Here is a 17,165-nt window from a genome sequence, read left to right as displayed (position 1 = left end):
TTTACTGGATGTGGTTAGCATTACAGCATCAACTGATATATGAGTTCTACAGTCCCAAAGGTTCTTTTCAGTTGGAGCCACGTATACAGATTACCAGAATCATTTGGATATCTAGACTTCTAACAAATTTAAAATTTTTCACAGAAATCAAAACATTGAATAGCAATTACATCCTTTGAACAATAAGATTTATTCACCTAATTGAGCATCTTCCAATGAAATACAAATAACAAAAAACAAAATTAGCTAAAAGCATAAAAACCTCAGGACAGCCATATTGGATACTGGAAACTATAATAGAATAAATAATGATTTGAGAAACATAAACTATGGGGACGAATAAATACAAAAAGAATGCATTAAATCTGACTGCATAGTACTGGTAGTCAGGTATAGCAACCAAAATAGCCTTGGTGTTTGTTTTTAACATGAATGTTTAAATAAAATCTCAATACAGTAGAACTCAAAAGCAATACTTGATATATCACCAACAAAAACTTAAAGATCTGTGGAGACGGGGTTATCGGCCTCAGCTTCATTTACTGTCAAACCTTGTTTCTTCAACGTTTCACTGTCCTCCTCGCCACTCGTACTGTCCAATCTAATTGATTGCGTATCACCTTCTTGCTCACCTTGAGCACTATCATCCACTGCTTTCAACTGGCCAACATTATTGGAAATATTCTCCCTGACTGGGGAGACACTTGGAGAGCTACTACTAGTTACGTTAGCACCTGCTGCCCTAGTGCTATCATGTGTTTGTTGCGAATTTGCACTTTCTGCGTCAGAACCGGATGGTGAAGACTCCTCTCCATTGCTGGTACTGCTTAGCTCGGAGTTCGCATCATTCGATGTGTTAAGTGATTCAGAAACCGTAACAGAATCTTGCGGCTTTGCTAGCAGTGGGATCACATAACATGAGATGTCATCATGAGAAGCATAGGAAGTTGTACCCTTAAGCAACCAGACATCCTTTCTGTCTGCCTTTAGCAATCCTCTCGCATAGGAAACCAATGCCTGGGCAGCTGATATATACCTGGAGTGAAGCAGAGGGCTGATAATCAACAAATAGACAAGAGATTTACTCAATGCAGAGCTGACGAGTAGCAAATGATAACCTTTGGATTGCATGAAGGTGTTCAGGTGCCATAAGTGACTATTGAGCCTGGCACTGTTAGTTATACTAATAAAAATAAAAAACGTTTGAAATTAACCATATTAAAGCAATCAATTTTGACTTAAAATCTAGACTTCAATTTTAAAATATTTCATAAAAACGCTTCAATTGTGTGCAAATTAATTTTAAACCAATATTTACTATAAAAAGAGCCGTGTCTGTCTATTCGGAGCCACAGTTAGAGGTTGGGGTAATGGATTGCTTCCTTTAAGATTCAAGGGATTAAGACTCATGCCATTTGGCATAGTAGCCCGACACCCGAACACTTGTGCCAATTGACTGCCTTCCTGTATGAATAATTGTCCACATAGTTATACTCTGTGCTTTATCGGCCAACCTGACGATCTCTCACGGCACATTACACTGCTGGGGTACTAGTTTAGATAGAGGACAATCGCTCAACTGGCTGACTAGGTCTGAGATGGTTGAGCAGCCGATTTGCAACAGGAAATCAGTAGCATTTGGTGTAACTAAAAATGTTTTAGGAAAAATTTGAAATGCACAGAAGCAGTTTTATTAAAAGAAGTAGCATCATTTCATAGCTGATTTTTAAAACGTTTTGAAGAATCTGAAATTTATGTTTTAAAATCAATCCCTAAAAACTAAAGTGTTTAATGTTATGAGGTCTCATTGAGGTTTGTACTGTAGGTGGCAGCGGTAATACATATGCCACGAGCAAAGATAACAGTATGTCTTTTAACCAGTTTTGCATCAAAAAAATTTGGCACTAGCAAACATTTCCGCTTAAAAAACATCGCTTCAAATTTTGCGGGTACAAAACATACCGTGTAACATCACTTGCTGGAGAGATTTTTAAAACTTCATTAACCATATCAACAGCTTCCTGGTTGGTTATAACATCCCACAATCCATCTGTGCCCATGATGAGCACATCATTAGCGCTGAGCTCCTGGTGGTGCGTTACCAAATCAAATATTTTGACCTGCATAATTACAAATGAAAAGTAAGGATTTATAAACTTCCAGATATCATGAATAGACTATCATGTTCAACTATAAGTTGTAGACTAAAAAAGGATGTAAACATGAAAATAATGAATAAATAATCTCTCATTTTACTCACCTCAGGAAAACAAGTGAGAAAAGGCTTCACTTTGATGCAGGAGTCAAATACTTTTAAATTGTGATCTCCAAGACCTCGAGTCAACCCTATTGTGGCCAGAAGCCTGGATCGCCGTCCGTCTCCAAGAATCATCGGAAACCGTAAATCCTCTTGAGTAACTGTCTTATATGCCCTTCAACAAGTAAAGAAACCAGCAAATACAAACACCAAAGAATAACCTAACACCTTGATATGACTGGTACATAAATCAACCAAAAAATATAGCTGTGTTGAGCAAGCATACAATCTCGTCCAATAAAATTACAAACTGTTACACAACCTATAAGAAAGGCCAAATTGGTGAACTCAATCAATGTTATCTCTAAAAACATACACTGGAAAATTGCAATGAATTTGACCTTAACAAGCCCTGGTAGAAGTGAGATCTCCTCGCATCTAAATCTATTGTCTTGAGCCTCGCAATACAAGTAACAGGTAATACAGGCAGCAAGCAGTACAGACAGCAAGCAATACAGACAGCACGCAATACAGACAGCAAGCAATACAGATAGCAAGCAATACAGATAGCAAGCAATACAGACAGCAAGCAATACAGACAGCAAGCAATACAGACAGCAAGCAGTACAGACAGCATACAGTACAAAAGGCATACAATACAAGCAGCATGCAATGCAAGCAACATACAATACAAGCAGTATACAATACAAGCAGTATACGATACAAGCAGCATACAATACAAGCAGTATACAGTACAAGCAGTATACAATACAAACAGCATACAGTACAAGCAGTATACAATACAAGCAGCATGTAATGCAAGCAGCATACAATACAAGCAGCATGCAATGCAAGCAGCATACAATACAAGCAGTATACAGTACAAGCAGTATACAGTACAAGCAGTATACAATACAAACAGTATACAATACAAGCAGTATACAATACAAGCAGCATACAATACAAGCGGCATACAATACAAGCGGCATACAATACAAGCAGCATACAATACAAGCGGCATACAATACAAGCGGCATACAATACAAGCGGCATACAATACAAGCAGCATGCAATGCAAGCAGTATACAATACAAGCAGCATGCAATGCAAGCAGCATACAATACAAGCAGCATACAATACAAGCAGTATACAGTACAAGCAGTATACAATACAAACAGCATACAATGCAAGCAGCATGCAATACAAGCAGTATTCAATACACGGTAGTATGCAGTACTAGCAGCATGCAATGCTGGCAGCGCAAAGGAAACTGACCATCCTTCCATCATGGAGTCCCTGTAGAGCATCTGTGTGCCAACATCTTTACGAGTAACTCGCTGGGTGAACTGAGTCGGGCAGAAATCATTACCGAGCAAGTCTGGGTGACGTTCAGCAATGCTTTGTAATCGTCTTCTTTCGTACTCAGGGGTGAAGTCAGTAGACATGGTAATTGCCTCTCCTGCTAGGCTCATCACAGCTCTAAAGAATATATCCCAAATATCGTGTTCATTCTATGCCTATAGCAAGTGGTGACAAGCTGGCAGCCTATAGCAAGTGGTGATGGGTGACAGCGAGCACCACATAGATCTAGATAGCCAATAAAAGACTTCAACTTCCTCGCTGAAGATAATTGTGCTTTGGCAGCAGTCCAACATATTAGAGATTGCAGTAGGCACAAATGGTGGAATTTATTGAGTCATATACTCTTGCCAACTAATCTGAAGACCACTGTGAACTATGTAAACAAGACTATCGACATTCTCATAAAAGTGATTTTTAAATTATCTACAAGAACAGTAAGATTTTGTCAACCCTACCAGCGAGATTGGGCAGCATATTGAGCTACTGCACATATGTACACATATTCACAATGGCAATTGTCACAGTACCAGTACTACAGCCTCATGCAAAGCTATGCCAATAGATATTAGCTCGACCTGCCTACTACAGCATGGAGCAAAATGGCTGCAAATGAAGGCAAGCTGTCATTTTAGTCATAGATAGTCAGTTTGGTGAAAAAACTGTGAATAATAACTGCGACAAGATATTAGCCTGAGATTTTGACTAAACTTTAGTCAGAGGCACAACACAAGCTGGACTAGCTATAAATGGTAGAGACTCGTCGCACATTGCTAAGGTTAGTTAAACAGACAGTCGATGTTCGATTAGACGTGTCTGTGTTGAATGACAGATAGTTTGATAAACAACAATTTAAATATTTTATGCATAATTTATTGTAACGTCACGAACTATTTTGGCAAACAAATTGGGCATATCTTTTTCAATAGCGTGCTTAAAATCATTCGTTTTTTTAATTAATTAATTCCATTAATGCCATAAATTCATATGCACATGCTCTCGTTCGCAGAAACGCCACCATATTTGTAGACAAACAATCCTGATTCTTGTTCACCTTACGTTCTTGAATAGTATTTTTTGTGTTATTTCAAGTTTATATCGGAAGTCTCTGGAAAAGTGTTCAGCGTAGCTATACAAAATTGCGAACATCAGCGGCGTTCGCGAAAATTAATTGGAGAAGCTTCATGTTTTCAATGGTAAAAGTTGTCTACAAAGATGACGGACCACGATAATTTACAGTCCTGCACTGATGAAATGACGTCACAAAAAATGAAGGATAGTATAGAGCAACCAGTCATTTCATATAGTCTGTGGACTTAAGGTTCATACCATTCGACAGTTGAACGTATGACGCAACTAACGTATAAATAACCTGGCTAAGCTGAGGAACAGTTACTCAGGACCATCACTACAAGATGGAGTAGTTACAGGTGTACCGGACTAGCAGTTGAACAGGTGCCATCATATTCTGAGGGTACAGTGGCGACCGCGTGGCACTTACGTAATGATTTCTCTTAAGGCTGGTTCACACTATATCGGCGTATGTTGGAGGCATTTTGGCATTCATCACTGACTGTATGCAACGTAAACCGATGGCTTTGACAAAGCAATGCGGATACGTCGGGAAAATTTGCAGCTATCATTCTTTCCAGATAGTTCGCCAAGCACCAATGACAGCCTGTACAATGTGCACCATTTCGGCTATGGTAATTCGCCGTCACGGATAGCCGTGATCTATTTATTTGCGTTCCTGATAGCTGCTGTGGGGCCAGTATTTGACAGTAGCACACGACAACAAAAACGTTTCTTTGAAAGAAATGTTAAAAAGAATGAAAACACTACGTCGTCGAATATTCACTGATGCAAACGCAGATGGGTTTGTGATAGTGTGAACATTATTATCACCGGACGAGCACCAAAGTATTGTGTTATCAACACCAAGACACGGCGATATAGTGTGATGTAGCTATTGCTAGCGGGTGAATTAAATAGAAATGGCACTGCCCACATCAAGTATTTCCACTGAACAAGAGAAGACGAACCTGCAGTCACCAGCATTGGCCACATAGAGTTTATTAGCGTAGAAGAGTGAGACAAGTGTGGCGCATCCTCCTTTCACTGTATACTGTGTCTCATCCTCTACCAGGTTGCGATCCTACAGTATAACCCAGACATTGGACAACAAGACCACCTCAGAACAAGGTAATCTAGCCTACAGCTCAGCAGGGCTTATGTATGACATCAAAAGAACACAACTCCACCTCCTATTCTTATGATAATCTAAGACTACAACGCTAGAAACTACAATGCTAAAAACACATTGTAAGACAAAGCCTCAACGTATCATTGGCTGGGCCAGCCCTCTTAGAATCGTCTCAGAATAGTGCTAGAAATAACACAACCGAACATGATTGTAAAGTGCAACAGCATCAGAAGGCTGTAAAAAGGATGGGCATGACATTTAAGCCATATGTCACCAACAGCCTAAAGCGTCTTTGCCTTTATGCATCAAGAGTGGGAATGTAGCCATGCTGGCTGCAACCACTATATCAGCACTCGACAACATTGCTCTAACAATTATGGTGGTACATGCACATCAGTATTGAGAGATATATAGGAAGATTGTTTCCTGCTGCCATTTGATGATAACAACTCCAGGAAGGCTTGGTGTATGCACTCTGACTCAGTGAATCACACAAGCTGGAAGGTGCAGCACTAGCGTATGCTGAGAGTCAGCAGCTGACACTACTATCAGATACGCTGATTAATGTTGCTGACAATGCATTGTCACGTTAGAATATCCCAATACTATTATTAGTGGTTGTAGAGCAGAGCTGTTAGGTCTGTCAGCATTTAAATTCTGTTAAAAAATACTACAGCAAATGGCTTGAAGTATTTCAAAGTTCTCAGAGGTTTGAGAATAACTTCAATTATATTGAACCAAGAATATCCCTAGGAAAAGTTGAAAAATGAGCTGCACAGCATGATGAGACCTGATCAACAAATAGAGAATTGTATAATATGACCCAACTCACTGCATGGGATATCATGTAGCAGGTGCTACTTTCAAAGGCAACTGCTTTTATACAGTCAAACCCTGGCATATGGAAGTAATCTGTTTTGGTATTTTCTTTGCATAAAAAACTTGTAAATCAGAACATATATATTTATAAGAAGAATATATTGCATTGCGTTTAATTCGTTCCAAAGCCTAAAAACAATAATAAACACATATAATTACATATAGCATTAAAACAAACACGCAGTGTATAACTTTGTGACAAAACAAATTTGAGACCTAAATCATATGTAAAATATCAAATTAATAAAGTACTAATCAGTGAAAAAGAGGTTTTTATTGTCACTTTACTTTGGAGACATGTAAACACAAGTGTAGGTGCAGCAATGTGTAGGTTTAGTGGCAGAATGAATATTACAATACACAGCATTACTACTCCGCCTCACCTTAGATATTGTTTCAATTAACTTGATATAGAGTAATTGTTCTCATTTCTACATTTAATTTCTTCAGCTTTTTTACTTTTACTAATAAAACTGATTTAAAAAAAAAATTTCTTTTGCTGACGTATGTTGCAAGTTACTCCATAGATGGAGACAAATAATTGTTCAACTTGAATGTTGAATGTATTAAGATTTGCACATAGTGGTGATAGTAGGCTGAGGATGGATTGTAAATCATGATACAAAATGTTTTATTATTTATTACATTTTCAACAATTCAGTTATGAAATCTTTTAGTTTATAAGCCATATGTATGTATAACCTTTATTGGCATCGGGAATCATCTAAAAAATGATGTTTTTCATTACACGCCCAAAAAAAGCAAAAAAATGAGCCCTACCGTTTCATGGTACTTAAACCCTAATACACAAGATCTACAATTGTATATTGATTTATAATCGTCCTGTTAAAATACATTAGAGGTCATGCTGCAACAACAATGATTTAATTATACTCGTTTATTTAACTGATTGATGTGCTTTACAGCAACAGGTGAAATAATATATATTGCTAATATAATATATATTGCATGCAGTTTATTATTAAAAAATGACGAAACATTATTAAGTTGTATACTGAAGGCGTGAATCTAAGGCTTGCACCAACAAAGCCATTCTAGAGCAACATGTTCTAAAACTGAAATTCTAAAAATCTTACTAAATCTTACTGTGACGATCCTGACGAACCCTAGCATGTGGTAAACATATTCTTATCCAATCCTTTAAACAGACCACCCAAATTAAAATGCATGGCATTGGTTGAAAAGTCAATGTCACGCTCCTGATGATTAGCAGATACATTATCAGCATTATCCCACGACCAAACACGAGCAAAGTGAGTGTTTGGGAGCTTTATGATAAATGCATACGCGTGCACAACTCCCGAAAATTATTCATCAACACCGTAGCCAAACCCTTGTACCGAAATCTCATCCAAAAATTTAACCATTTTTATGTGGAGTCGTTTAAGTATAATAACGATACAAAACACATATAAACCTGTTTAAATATGTTACCAAGTCTTTGAAAAGTGTAGACAATATCCTAAAACTTACCCATCTGATCAGATAATACATAACTAGACAGATTAATTTGGCCTAAAATCGCCATTAAAACCTGACAAGCCTTTTTTAATCAAAATTAAGACTCGAAATTATAAAAATAATCATTCGAATTTATAAGATCGAAGTATATAGTGACCGATGGTGTGCAATATGTTACTGTTATTGTTTTTCTAAAGATTTTGTTGATGATATTGGGCTGTGCCCAATATTGCGGTACTGCCAAGCCGCTTTTAATATCTGCAAAATTAAGTAATAGGCCTACATTTTCTTAAAGATATACAGCTATTTCTATGACAACCAACTAAAATATGTTTAGATTTTTAAATTTAGCATAATCTTTTGCATATAAATACAAAAATCTAGATAAATATCACAACTTCTTGATATTGGTTGCTATGACGTTTTAAAATGTAAACAAAATTGTGCATTGGTTTTTGTTTCTCAAACTTTAACACTAGTTTTCTCAGAACTATGTTTTCGCACTAATGGTAAACATGCATTCAGTTTATTGACCATAACATCTGCTGTAATTAAGCTGGAATCAAATTTTTTTGCTAAATAACTGAGAATATTCTCCTTCTGCTAGTGTAGATAACTCTAAATCTCACACACCCAACATGGTTTCTGTGATCATGACCCATTTCTTCACTTTGGTTACAGATCGCCGTCAAAACCATTCTACATTCAACACAACCAACTTTCAAACTGTGTATATTACACAGCAGCTTGCCATTTTACTTCTAATATTGCATTTCTCCTATTGCAGGGAAGAGATATAAACATATAATATTTTCCTTTCATTATTGCTGTTTGTTGTACATAATAACACCCAGTACATTACAGCTACTATTGCAGCTACCATTGCAGTTCTCCTATTGCACTGCAGTGCCATTTGACTGCTAATATTACATTTCTCAACCAGCAGTACTCTTTCTTTTATCCAATATCACTTTGGTCGTGGGCTGTACGACAGGAGAATTTCTAGTGTAAATATTTTTCTGTAATGTTAACACAGGCTTTTGACCTTCAGTGCACTGCTTGTTTGATGTAGTCCGACATGGGTTACAGCATGTATCCATGGAGAGAAGGAAGTGAACATTTCTTAGAGAGATATTTCGGTTGACTGCACAAACTAATCCTTTATACAAACTGCCAATGACGAACAACAAAAAACTTTCCATGTAGGAAATTTTCAAAATCAGGCACCACTGTTGTAAATTGAAATTAATTTGAGCAATAAGCGATCGCAGTTCATGCTTCACGGATGAGGCCGAAATAATCCGGAAGATTCTATCACAAGTGTCAATAGGTTATAAAAACAAATGCGTATATATTCCTTAATCAGCCAATCTATACATGGAAACCTTTCAAATCAATCAAATCCATTGAGCAGCGAGACCTTCCTACAGAAACGCCTACCATATTTATACACACGCATTTTTATTGCTTATTGTCAGTAAGCAATGAAAATGCTGGTTCTTAATCGACTCAGCTGAAACTGAAGTTACCTCCCCTCTGATGACTAAACAGTATCCACATTGGAGCTCATCACAAACTATCTACTTTTTGTGTTAAGGTATTCCCCAGATTATGTTAATAAAGAATAACTAAACCAAAACATCATTGACAGATTTACATAGCTGACAGCTGTGAATCGTACGGATGGACTTAATATTTTATGCAGCAGTGTTGGAGCTCACAGCTAATGCTATTAAGATATTGTGTTAGGAGGCTCGATGTGAAAGAAAATGGTGTGTCATACAGAAGATACAACATTAATTACCATGTCGTGGAAAGCAGTTTCTAAGGCACCAGTAATGAGCCGATCAACAGTAGGCTTTCTTTTTATTGCGGAAAACGATGCCGGTGCGTTGATTGTCTGCGGTGACAGGTCCTCTTCTCTTGCATCAGTCATGGCCATTATCAGCTCAGGCAAGACGGAGGATATTCGCTCCTGAAAGAACCTCAAAACTATTATGACAGACCAACTAATAAACATTTCTTCATGAAAATGGGGTAATAATCATTAAAAGTGTTAGGAGTTAACTGCCCATGATAGTGTAAGAATTTCATGATAGCAGCAATACCAATAAAATTTACACACGTTTTAGTTCTTGTTTAATTATATTTTTGAAACTTTCTAACATCTATTGTTTTAAGACAAAAACATTTCTATAATTTACGTATTTGTTTACAAGTAACTCAATTGAACATTCACATTATTAGCTCTCTTGCTTGATAATAGAGAGAAACACTTGTCCTAATATAATTTTGACAATTCGGCTGAAACTTTCACTACATCCATTTTTCTTTGTGAGCTTATCCCTTTCGATGCACTATTATGTATCGAGCGGCCAGTCAGCAATAGACAATGACAAATCCTAGTATCAAATCTTGACCTCCTGACTCAAGTATAAAAAGCTCTATTAATCTTCCTAAGAAGACCACTCACACACTATGTATATGAGAACAGGTCATACTTGTGAAAGACAATTATCTCATGATGTTGAGTAAGACATTAAAAGATCTGTGGCTAACATTTATTGAGTTTCAAGAAATTGTCATTGATGTGGGAAATGGAGGCTTAACTCTTAACAGCCAGGTTTTTATTTCATGTACAGAGATTGCCCTAACTAAGATATACTTGATAGCCGCTCAAAACGATAACAAAATTAATACATGCACTATGATATCACATTACACGGCCTTCATTACTATGAACCACATGATAAGCATCTCATTATTTACATGTAGGTTTTAAACACTGCCTCATAACAATGCTACAATACTGTATGATTCAACAAGTTGTGGTTTCACTAGCCAACATCTTGCAGTCCACTAGTCCACAGCATTGCAGTGGGCTAGTCCACAGGGTATAGACCACTAGTCCACAGCATTGCAGTGGGCTAGTCCACAGGGTGTAGACCACTAGTCCACAGGCTGCAGTCTATTAGGCCACAGATTGCAGTCCACTAGTTCAAAGGTTGCAGTCTACGGGTTGCAGTCTACAGGCCACTAGTCTACAGTCCACAGGTTGCAAAGTACTAGCTCAGAGCTTGTTGTTATTTTAAACCATAACTGTCACGAACAACTTTTAACGTATTTACTAGGTAAATCAGACACGCTGATTCCGATTTTGTACTCAAAATAAAGATTAGTCCACTAACCTTCAAAGTCATTTAGGCTTTTTTAAAGCGTTTCAATGTCCATTTCGAAAACAACACAATCGGCATTACAAGCTCCGCCCATAAATATGTGACGAAACCTAGCTTTTGCAGGAATGGAAGTTCGGAATGTTTAGTCCGATTTAAAATAATAGAGATGGGTGTCTTAAAACTCATTATTATCTAAATTCAGCCTGTAAAATAATTTCAGTTTTTATGAAAGGGATATAAACTATTTAAAATTGCTCGCAACTTGCTACATGATGTTTAAATGGGCTGGACACCGAGAAAAATTAGCTCAAAAAGCGCGGTTTTATCACAAGCTAGCGTTGTTATCGCGCTTTTTAAATATGCAATGCTAAATAGCTTATCTACCTTTCTGAAAAGACTGATATTATTTTTAAGGCTGAATTTAGACATTAATGGATTTTAAAACACCCATCTCTATTATTCTAAATCGGTCTAAACATACCTACGTAACTTCTGTTCTTAAAAAGCTAGGTTACGTCACGTATTTATGGGCGGAGCTTGTTATGCCGATCGTGTTGTTTTCGAGACCGATATTAAAACGCTATAAAAAATCTTTCATTACTCTGAAAGTTAGTGGCCTAATCTTTATTTTGATTACAAAATCGGAATCAGCGTGTCTGATTTACCTAGTAAATACGATAAAAGTTGTTCGTGACAGTTATGGTTTAATGACAGTAACAAATGTCAACAATGTGAGTGATTACAAAAAATTTCCCCCTTGTTATGCATGAGTGGATTTCGTTGATTGCAAACAATTATTCCAGCAAACCAAAAAAATCTGCCCGAAGAAAAAAGGGAAACATAGCTTTTGCTCTAGGGTCTAAACAAAGCACACTGATAACTCCTACCAATGCTAGCATGTCAGAGCAATTAGTCATATTCACTATACAAACGACTTGCACATGAAAATGTGTACTTCCTTCTTCCTAGTAAAGCTATTAGAACATATATATATGCTTTAATAGCTTTGTATTCAGCTTGGTATATGTATATATATATATAAATTGTTTCCTCACCCCGGTTAACCCGCATGGGTGGTAATTTCTGCTCTAACTCGGGTCTCCTACCAGAGACCTGGGAGTTTGAGCACTCGCCTCAAGATCTTAGCTGTTCCCAGCTAAGTTCTTGAGGCGAGTGCTCAAATTCCCAGGTTTGAGCACTCGCCTCAGGTATATATATCTTGAGCTATATATATAGCTTTGTATACTATATATATATATATGTATACAAAGCTAAATATAGTCTCATTAAAATGCCCTACAAATATTGAAGTAGGGTGAATGTGATAGTTTTGCTAATCTAACAGATACTGGCTCCCGTCTGTCGAAGCCTGTGTACTAGTATGTAGCAAGAAACAACCACATGTTGTGGGGGTCAGATGTGAGCTCTCACCAGTACCCAAACTAACCTTAATCCGATGCGGCAGCTCGTGGGAGACAGTGACAGCAACATCAGGACCGGCATGGCCATCAAACACTCCAAATATCGTCAGCTGATCCTGAACATAGAGCAAGTATTACTTGTTCATTTATTACAAGTAGAAGACTCTGTCTCAGCTAGTTGTATCCTGAGAATTTTATACGTGTCAGATAGATAAATAAAAGGTTTACACACAGCTGTGGACATCATTGGCTGGGTGAGGAAACTATCCCTGTATGTATAACTTTTTATTAGCATTGGGATCATCAACAATTTGATGTTTTCTCATTACACGCCAAAAAAGTATAAGAAATGAAATGACAGAAATCAAGAAAGAAAAGACACAATCAAGAGATAAAGATGTACCAAAGCCATGATAAGGTCGGAAGATGTGAGCAATGGGTCAGGAAGCTGTTCATCAGCAACAGCAAGAGTACATTCTATGGCAGCTGCCTGGTCTTCATTGAACATACTCTTACCAGCATTTGTGCACCTAGAATAAAGAAAGGATGTCTTATCACCACTACAAGCACTTCACAGTACAGAGGCTTCCCACTTTAGGATAATAAAACACAGATTAGATATAAAGCGATGTGATATAGTGGCATCATTACGCATGCACAAAATATAACAATCAGAGGCATTCATGACATACGACACGCTAGTATTATAAAGATTGGGGAATATAGCAAGCAACTCTGACTATGAATCTCAGGCAAACAAAGAATGTACTCAGATGCTAACATAACTTAGTTGACATCATCAAGGTCGTCCGTCATTGTCTTGATTAGAAACAAAGTGAGACAGTATAGGCTTACGGCATACAGAACTCGACGACTATTATGTCATTGTTTATGCGCGAGACTGAAGCACAGTGGTACGCGATGCATAAATGACGCGGCAAAATGAGCCATCGTTGTTTGCATTATGTTGTACCTACGTCATTAAATTGCACATATTTCTTCTTATTAATAGGATGTCAAAGTGAGGAGATAACTAAAGCCAAAAATAAAAACATTGAATAAAGTTAAATGCAATAAATTAACTGCAAACAAATAATTAAAATTAGCTAAAATAATTGAAACTAAAGGAAAGAATGAAAAATCTGACAGTCATAAATGTACTAATAGGCAATCAGACAAAGAGATAAGAGTAGAACAGAAAGTATAACATAAACAACAGCTTAGAATACCACACCTAAAGAGGATTCAAGTAATTTATAGAGACACTCAAACAGGACTGCTAGTGAGCAACTGTACTCAATGTATTCATCATACTGTCAAACCTAAACTTACAATAATCTCAACATACAAATTTTTCGACAAATAATGTAAAACTCGAGCAAATACCTGGCTTGATATATCAAGTTATTTCTAACATATAACACCAGCCGTTCCTCACAACATTGCAGTTTTGTAAATTAAGTTATCTTTCACATCGTTTGCTTCTACAGCATTTAAATAATAATAGCCATTGCTTCATATTTATCTTTGCAGTACTAACATGGTGAATCCAAGGAAGACCAGTGTCAGTAGTAACAAGTGGTCAGAAGAGGAAAAAGAAAAAGTCTTCCTGAACATCGAGCAAACATCTTCAGACCTATTCTTAAAAAACCGTTTACCATTTCTCATGGAACGAGTGATATGTACGTTTAAAAAGTCTGAAAGGATTAAAAGTGGATAGGCAGAACACAATTAAAAATGAAATTTAAAACAGCACCAATTTAAAAAAAATAAATAAATGATGCCATATCCTTACCAACCTATCAACTATTAACCTCCTGTACCGCCAAAGCAGTACCTATGTTCACGTCTTTAAGAATCCATTTCATTGATTATTACAATATTAATTTCTTAAACAGCAAATACTTTATAATTAGGACTAGTTTTTATAAGTAGCTTTTTATAAAGTATCTATTCCAATGGTAGGTACATGTTTAGACCTTTGAACAAATTAGCCAAAACATGTGCATTCTTATCCATTCGCTCCAAGAAATGATGATTTTAAAATATGAAAAAACATCAAGCTAGATTAGCTGACTGGAGATTCCCAATCAAGATGCCAAAAAGTAATTGTGTAGCTAAAACTTGTATAAAACGAATTCTTACTCAGCATATCCAGCAGTTCTCGGCAGTGTAGACCGCTTGGGCAAAACAATGACTCTTTCTGCATGTTCTAAAGCTACTTGGAGCTCGTCATAGGACTGCAGACCCATAAACGTTGGTCGAGAATATGGATACTTAGTTGTTAGATTTAGAAGCTCCTCTACTACATCTTTCTTCTTTAGTTTAAAGTTTTTCTGATTTGAGGTTTTGTTACCTTTTCCCATTCCAGCGTTGTTCTCTTTGTCTGTTGGATTTTTAGCATTCGTTTCTGAAACTGCAGTAAACCCACTACTCCAGTCGCGCAAAAGTTTAAACATAACGAACTGTCTTCGTATTCAGAAAAAACGTTGCAAGAGACAGCAGCAGATTCACTTCTTCATGTTTTCTTCAAATAATATCCAGTTTGGGAAGTGTCTTGATCTTTAGATTTGATGCTAAGGCGTAATTCGCTAACAAAAGCTTGATGAGTCAACCTATGAGTAAAGAGATTTGAGTCAGGACATCAAATTGATATGCCATGTAGGCCTATACAACGCATGAGCAGTTACATGAAATCAAATACAACGTATTTGCAAAATTACAATTTGGCTGTACTTACTAAAACTGAGCAAGTAATCATACGAATGTACTCATTTGCTACATTTGGAATGTTCGCATTCACGGCAACACTACTTTTCGGTTAGTCAATTATAACGAATGCGACCACTCTTCAATTTGAATTCTGACTTTCAATTCAATTCGTGACTTTCAATTTCAATTCGTGACTTTCAACGACACCTTTTCAAAGAATGAATCAAAGTAAAGGTTTTCAGAATATCTTAATTACAACAACTGCAGCAGTAAGTAGTACAATCAGACCTGCCAACCCAAGAGTGGGGCAATGCGTGAGATTTGGTTTTGGGGCAATTGATGTATCAATGATAGTATGTATAAAACTGTGGAAATTGGGGCAAAAATCTCACGCATTCTTATTTTTTCATTGGGGTGATTGCGTGAGTCTCACGCCCAATGCGTGAGAGTTGGCAGGTATGAGTACAATAAAACAATACAGTGTAACTTTGAAATTCTTACTTTCCTAATGTTTTCGTGATAGCCATACATAAATCCCTTACCGTTGCTTCTATACTTCTTTATGAGAACAGTTTATGTAAACTAAAAACTAATGCATTAATCAATCACGCCGAACAACAGCTTCTATATGCCAACGAAAGCTATTGAACAACCTATCTCTAACAGCAAGGGCCTAGCTGCGCTCCTTCGCTGAATAATACTTTGCACGCAAAACTGTCTGAAGGTCAGACTAAGGTGACTAGTAGCAACTTTTCCTATGGTCAATAGCGCGATAGTACAAATATCGTAGACTAAAACTTTGAACAAGAGCAGACAATGGCGAATAGAACATCTTGCTGTCGCCGAGAGACAAACTTCAAATACATGTACACAAAGATACTGTAAACCCACGTTCAGTACATGTATATATGCATTCTACACAAATTGACATATCCTTAACTGTTTTGCAATACTGAATAAACCAGAACAAAACTTGCTAATACCAAAACATTCAAGACTCAAACAAGTCCACATCACACAACTGCACATGAGCAATTAAAGAAAATTTTGATACTACTGGTAGCAAAGCTATCATTTATTCAAGATTGAGGTTATCAAGGTTATAAAGGATCAACATATTTAATTAAACAACTAACTTTAACCAATCATTTTTCACACATTCAACAGCAGATTCTTGATAGGCTTATAATCATTAGGCACATGTTTTTTATATTCAAAGAGTTCAACCAAAATCACTAAATTTATGCAAATGATTTACAAACTTGCAAATTATGAAAAAGATGATTTATTTTTCATTATGTAATATATACTAACTTCAAATAAGTAAAAGTTCTGTTAGTAAATATGAAACACAGAAGAACATTTTAAGCTGCATTTAATCCACGGTTCTAATAGTCAGGAAAGAAAATTTTCACAAATTAGATTGGAAAAAATACTATTCAGTGACAACAATTTTTTAAGATAGTGATTATTTTCACATATTTTGATAATTTCTATTTGTGTGTAACATTGGTGTTTTACATTGCGGAGGCTTATGATACAAACAACAGCTGAAAAGAAAATACATGAAATACTGATGGTATCAATTGTTGCCTCAATTTACTCTGGGTGCAGAATATGAACACCTTTGCACAGCTCACCTGTCATGAGTATAGCATGATCTATTGGCCCTCTGT

At 36.7% G+C, this 17,165-nt stretch overlaps 1 protein-coding gene across 1 annotated transcript; it reads right to left on the bottom strand.

Annotated features, from left to right (window-relative positions):
* Positions 1-171: 171 nt before the first annotated feature.
* LOC137390150 (protein phosphatase 1H-like) lies at positions 172-16,173 on the bottom strand. The gene is made up of 10 exons (XM_068076422.1): positions 16,032-16,173; positions 14,923-15,392; positions 13,181-13,307; positions 12,804-12,893; positions 9,985-10,155; positions 5,659-5,771; positions 3,533-3,736; positions 2,261-2,432; positions 1,963-2,120; positions 172-1,036 (listed from the first exon to the last, which is right to left on the bottom strand). Exons 2-10 carry the CDS (start codon positions 15,234-15,236, stop codon positions 499-501), a joined length of 1,887 nt encoding a protein of 628 aa, XP_067932523.1. The 5' UTR covers positions 15,237-15,392; positions 16,032-16,173; the 3' UTR covers positions 172-498.
* Positions 16,174-17,165: the final 992 nt, after the last annotated feature.

This window comes from Watersipora subatra, chromosome 3 (assembly GCF_963576615.1).
Source record: "Watersipora subatra chromosome 3, tzWatSuba1.1, whole genome shotgun sequence".
NCBI lineage: Eukaryota > Metazoa > Bryozoa > Gymnolaemata > Cheilostomatida > Watersiporidae > Watersipora > Watersipora subatra.
Note: the sequence above shows the minus strand (reverse complement) of the source record. Positions and strands in the feature narration are given on the sequence as shown.

Excerpts from the sequence above, each read along its gene's own strand:
- LOC137390150 (XM_068076422.1), bottom strand. The coding sequence starts at position 15,236 with ATGTTTAAACTTTTGCGCGACTGGAGTAGTGGGTTTACTGCAGTTTCA. Across the intron at positions 2,121-2,260 it reads TTCTCACTTGTTTTCCTGAG|GTCAAAATATTTGATTTGGT; the intron begins GTGAGTAAAATG and ends GTAATTATGCAG. Across the intron at positions 1,037-1,962 it reads CCAGCAAGTGATGTTACACG|GTATATATCAGCTGCCCAGG; the intron begins GTATGTTTTGTA and ends GCTTCACTCCAG.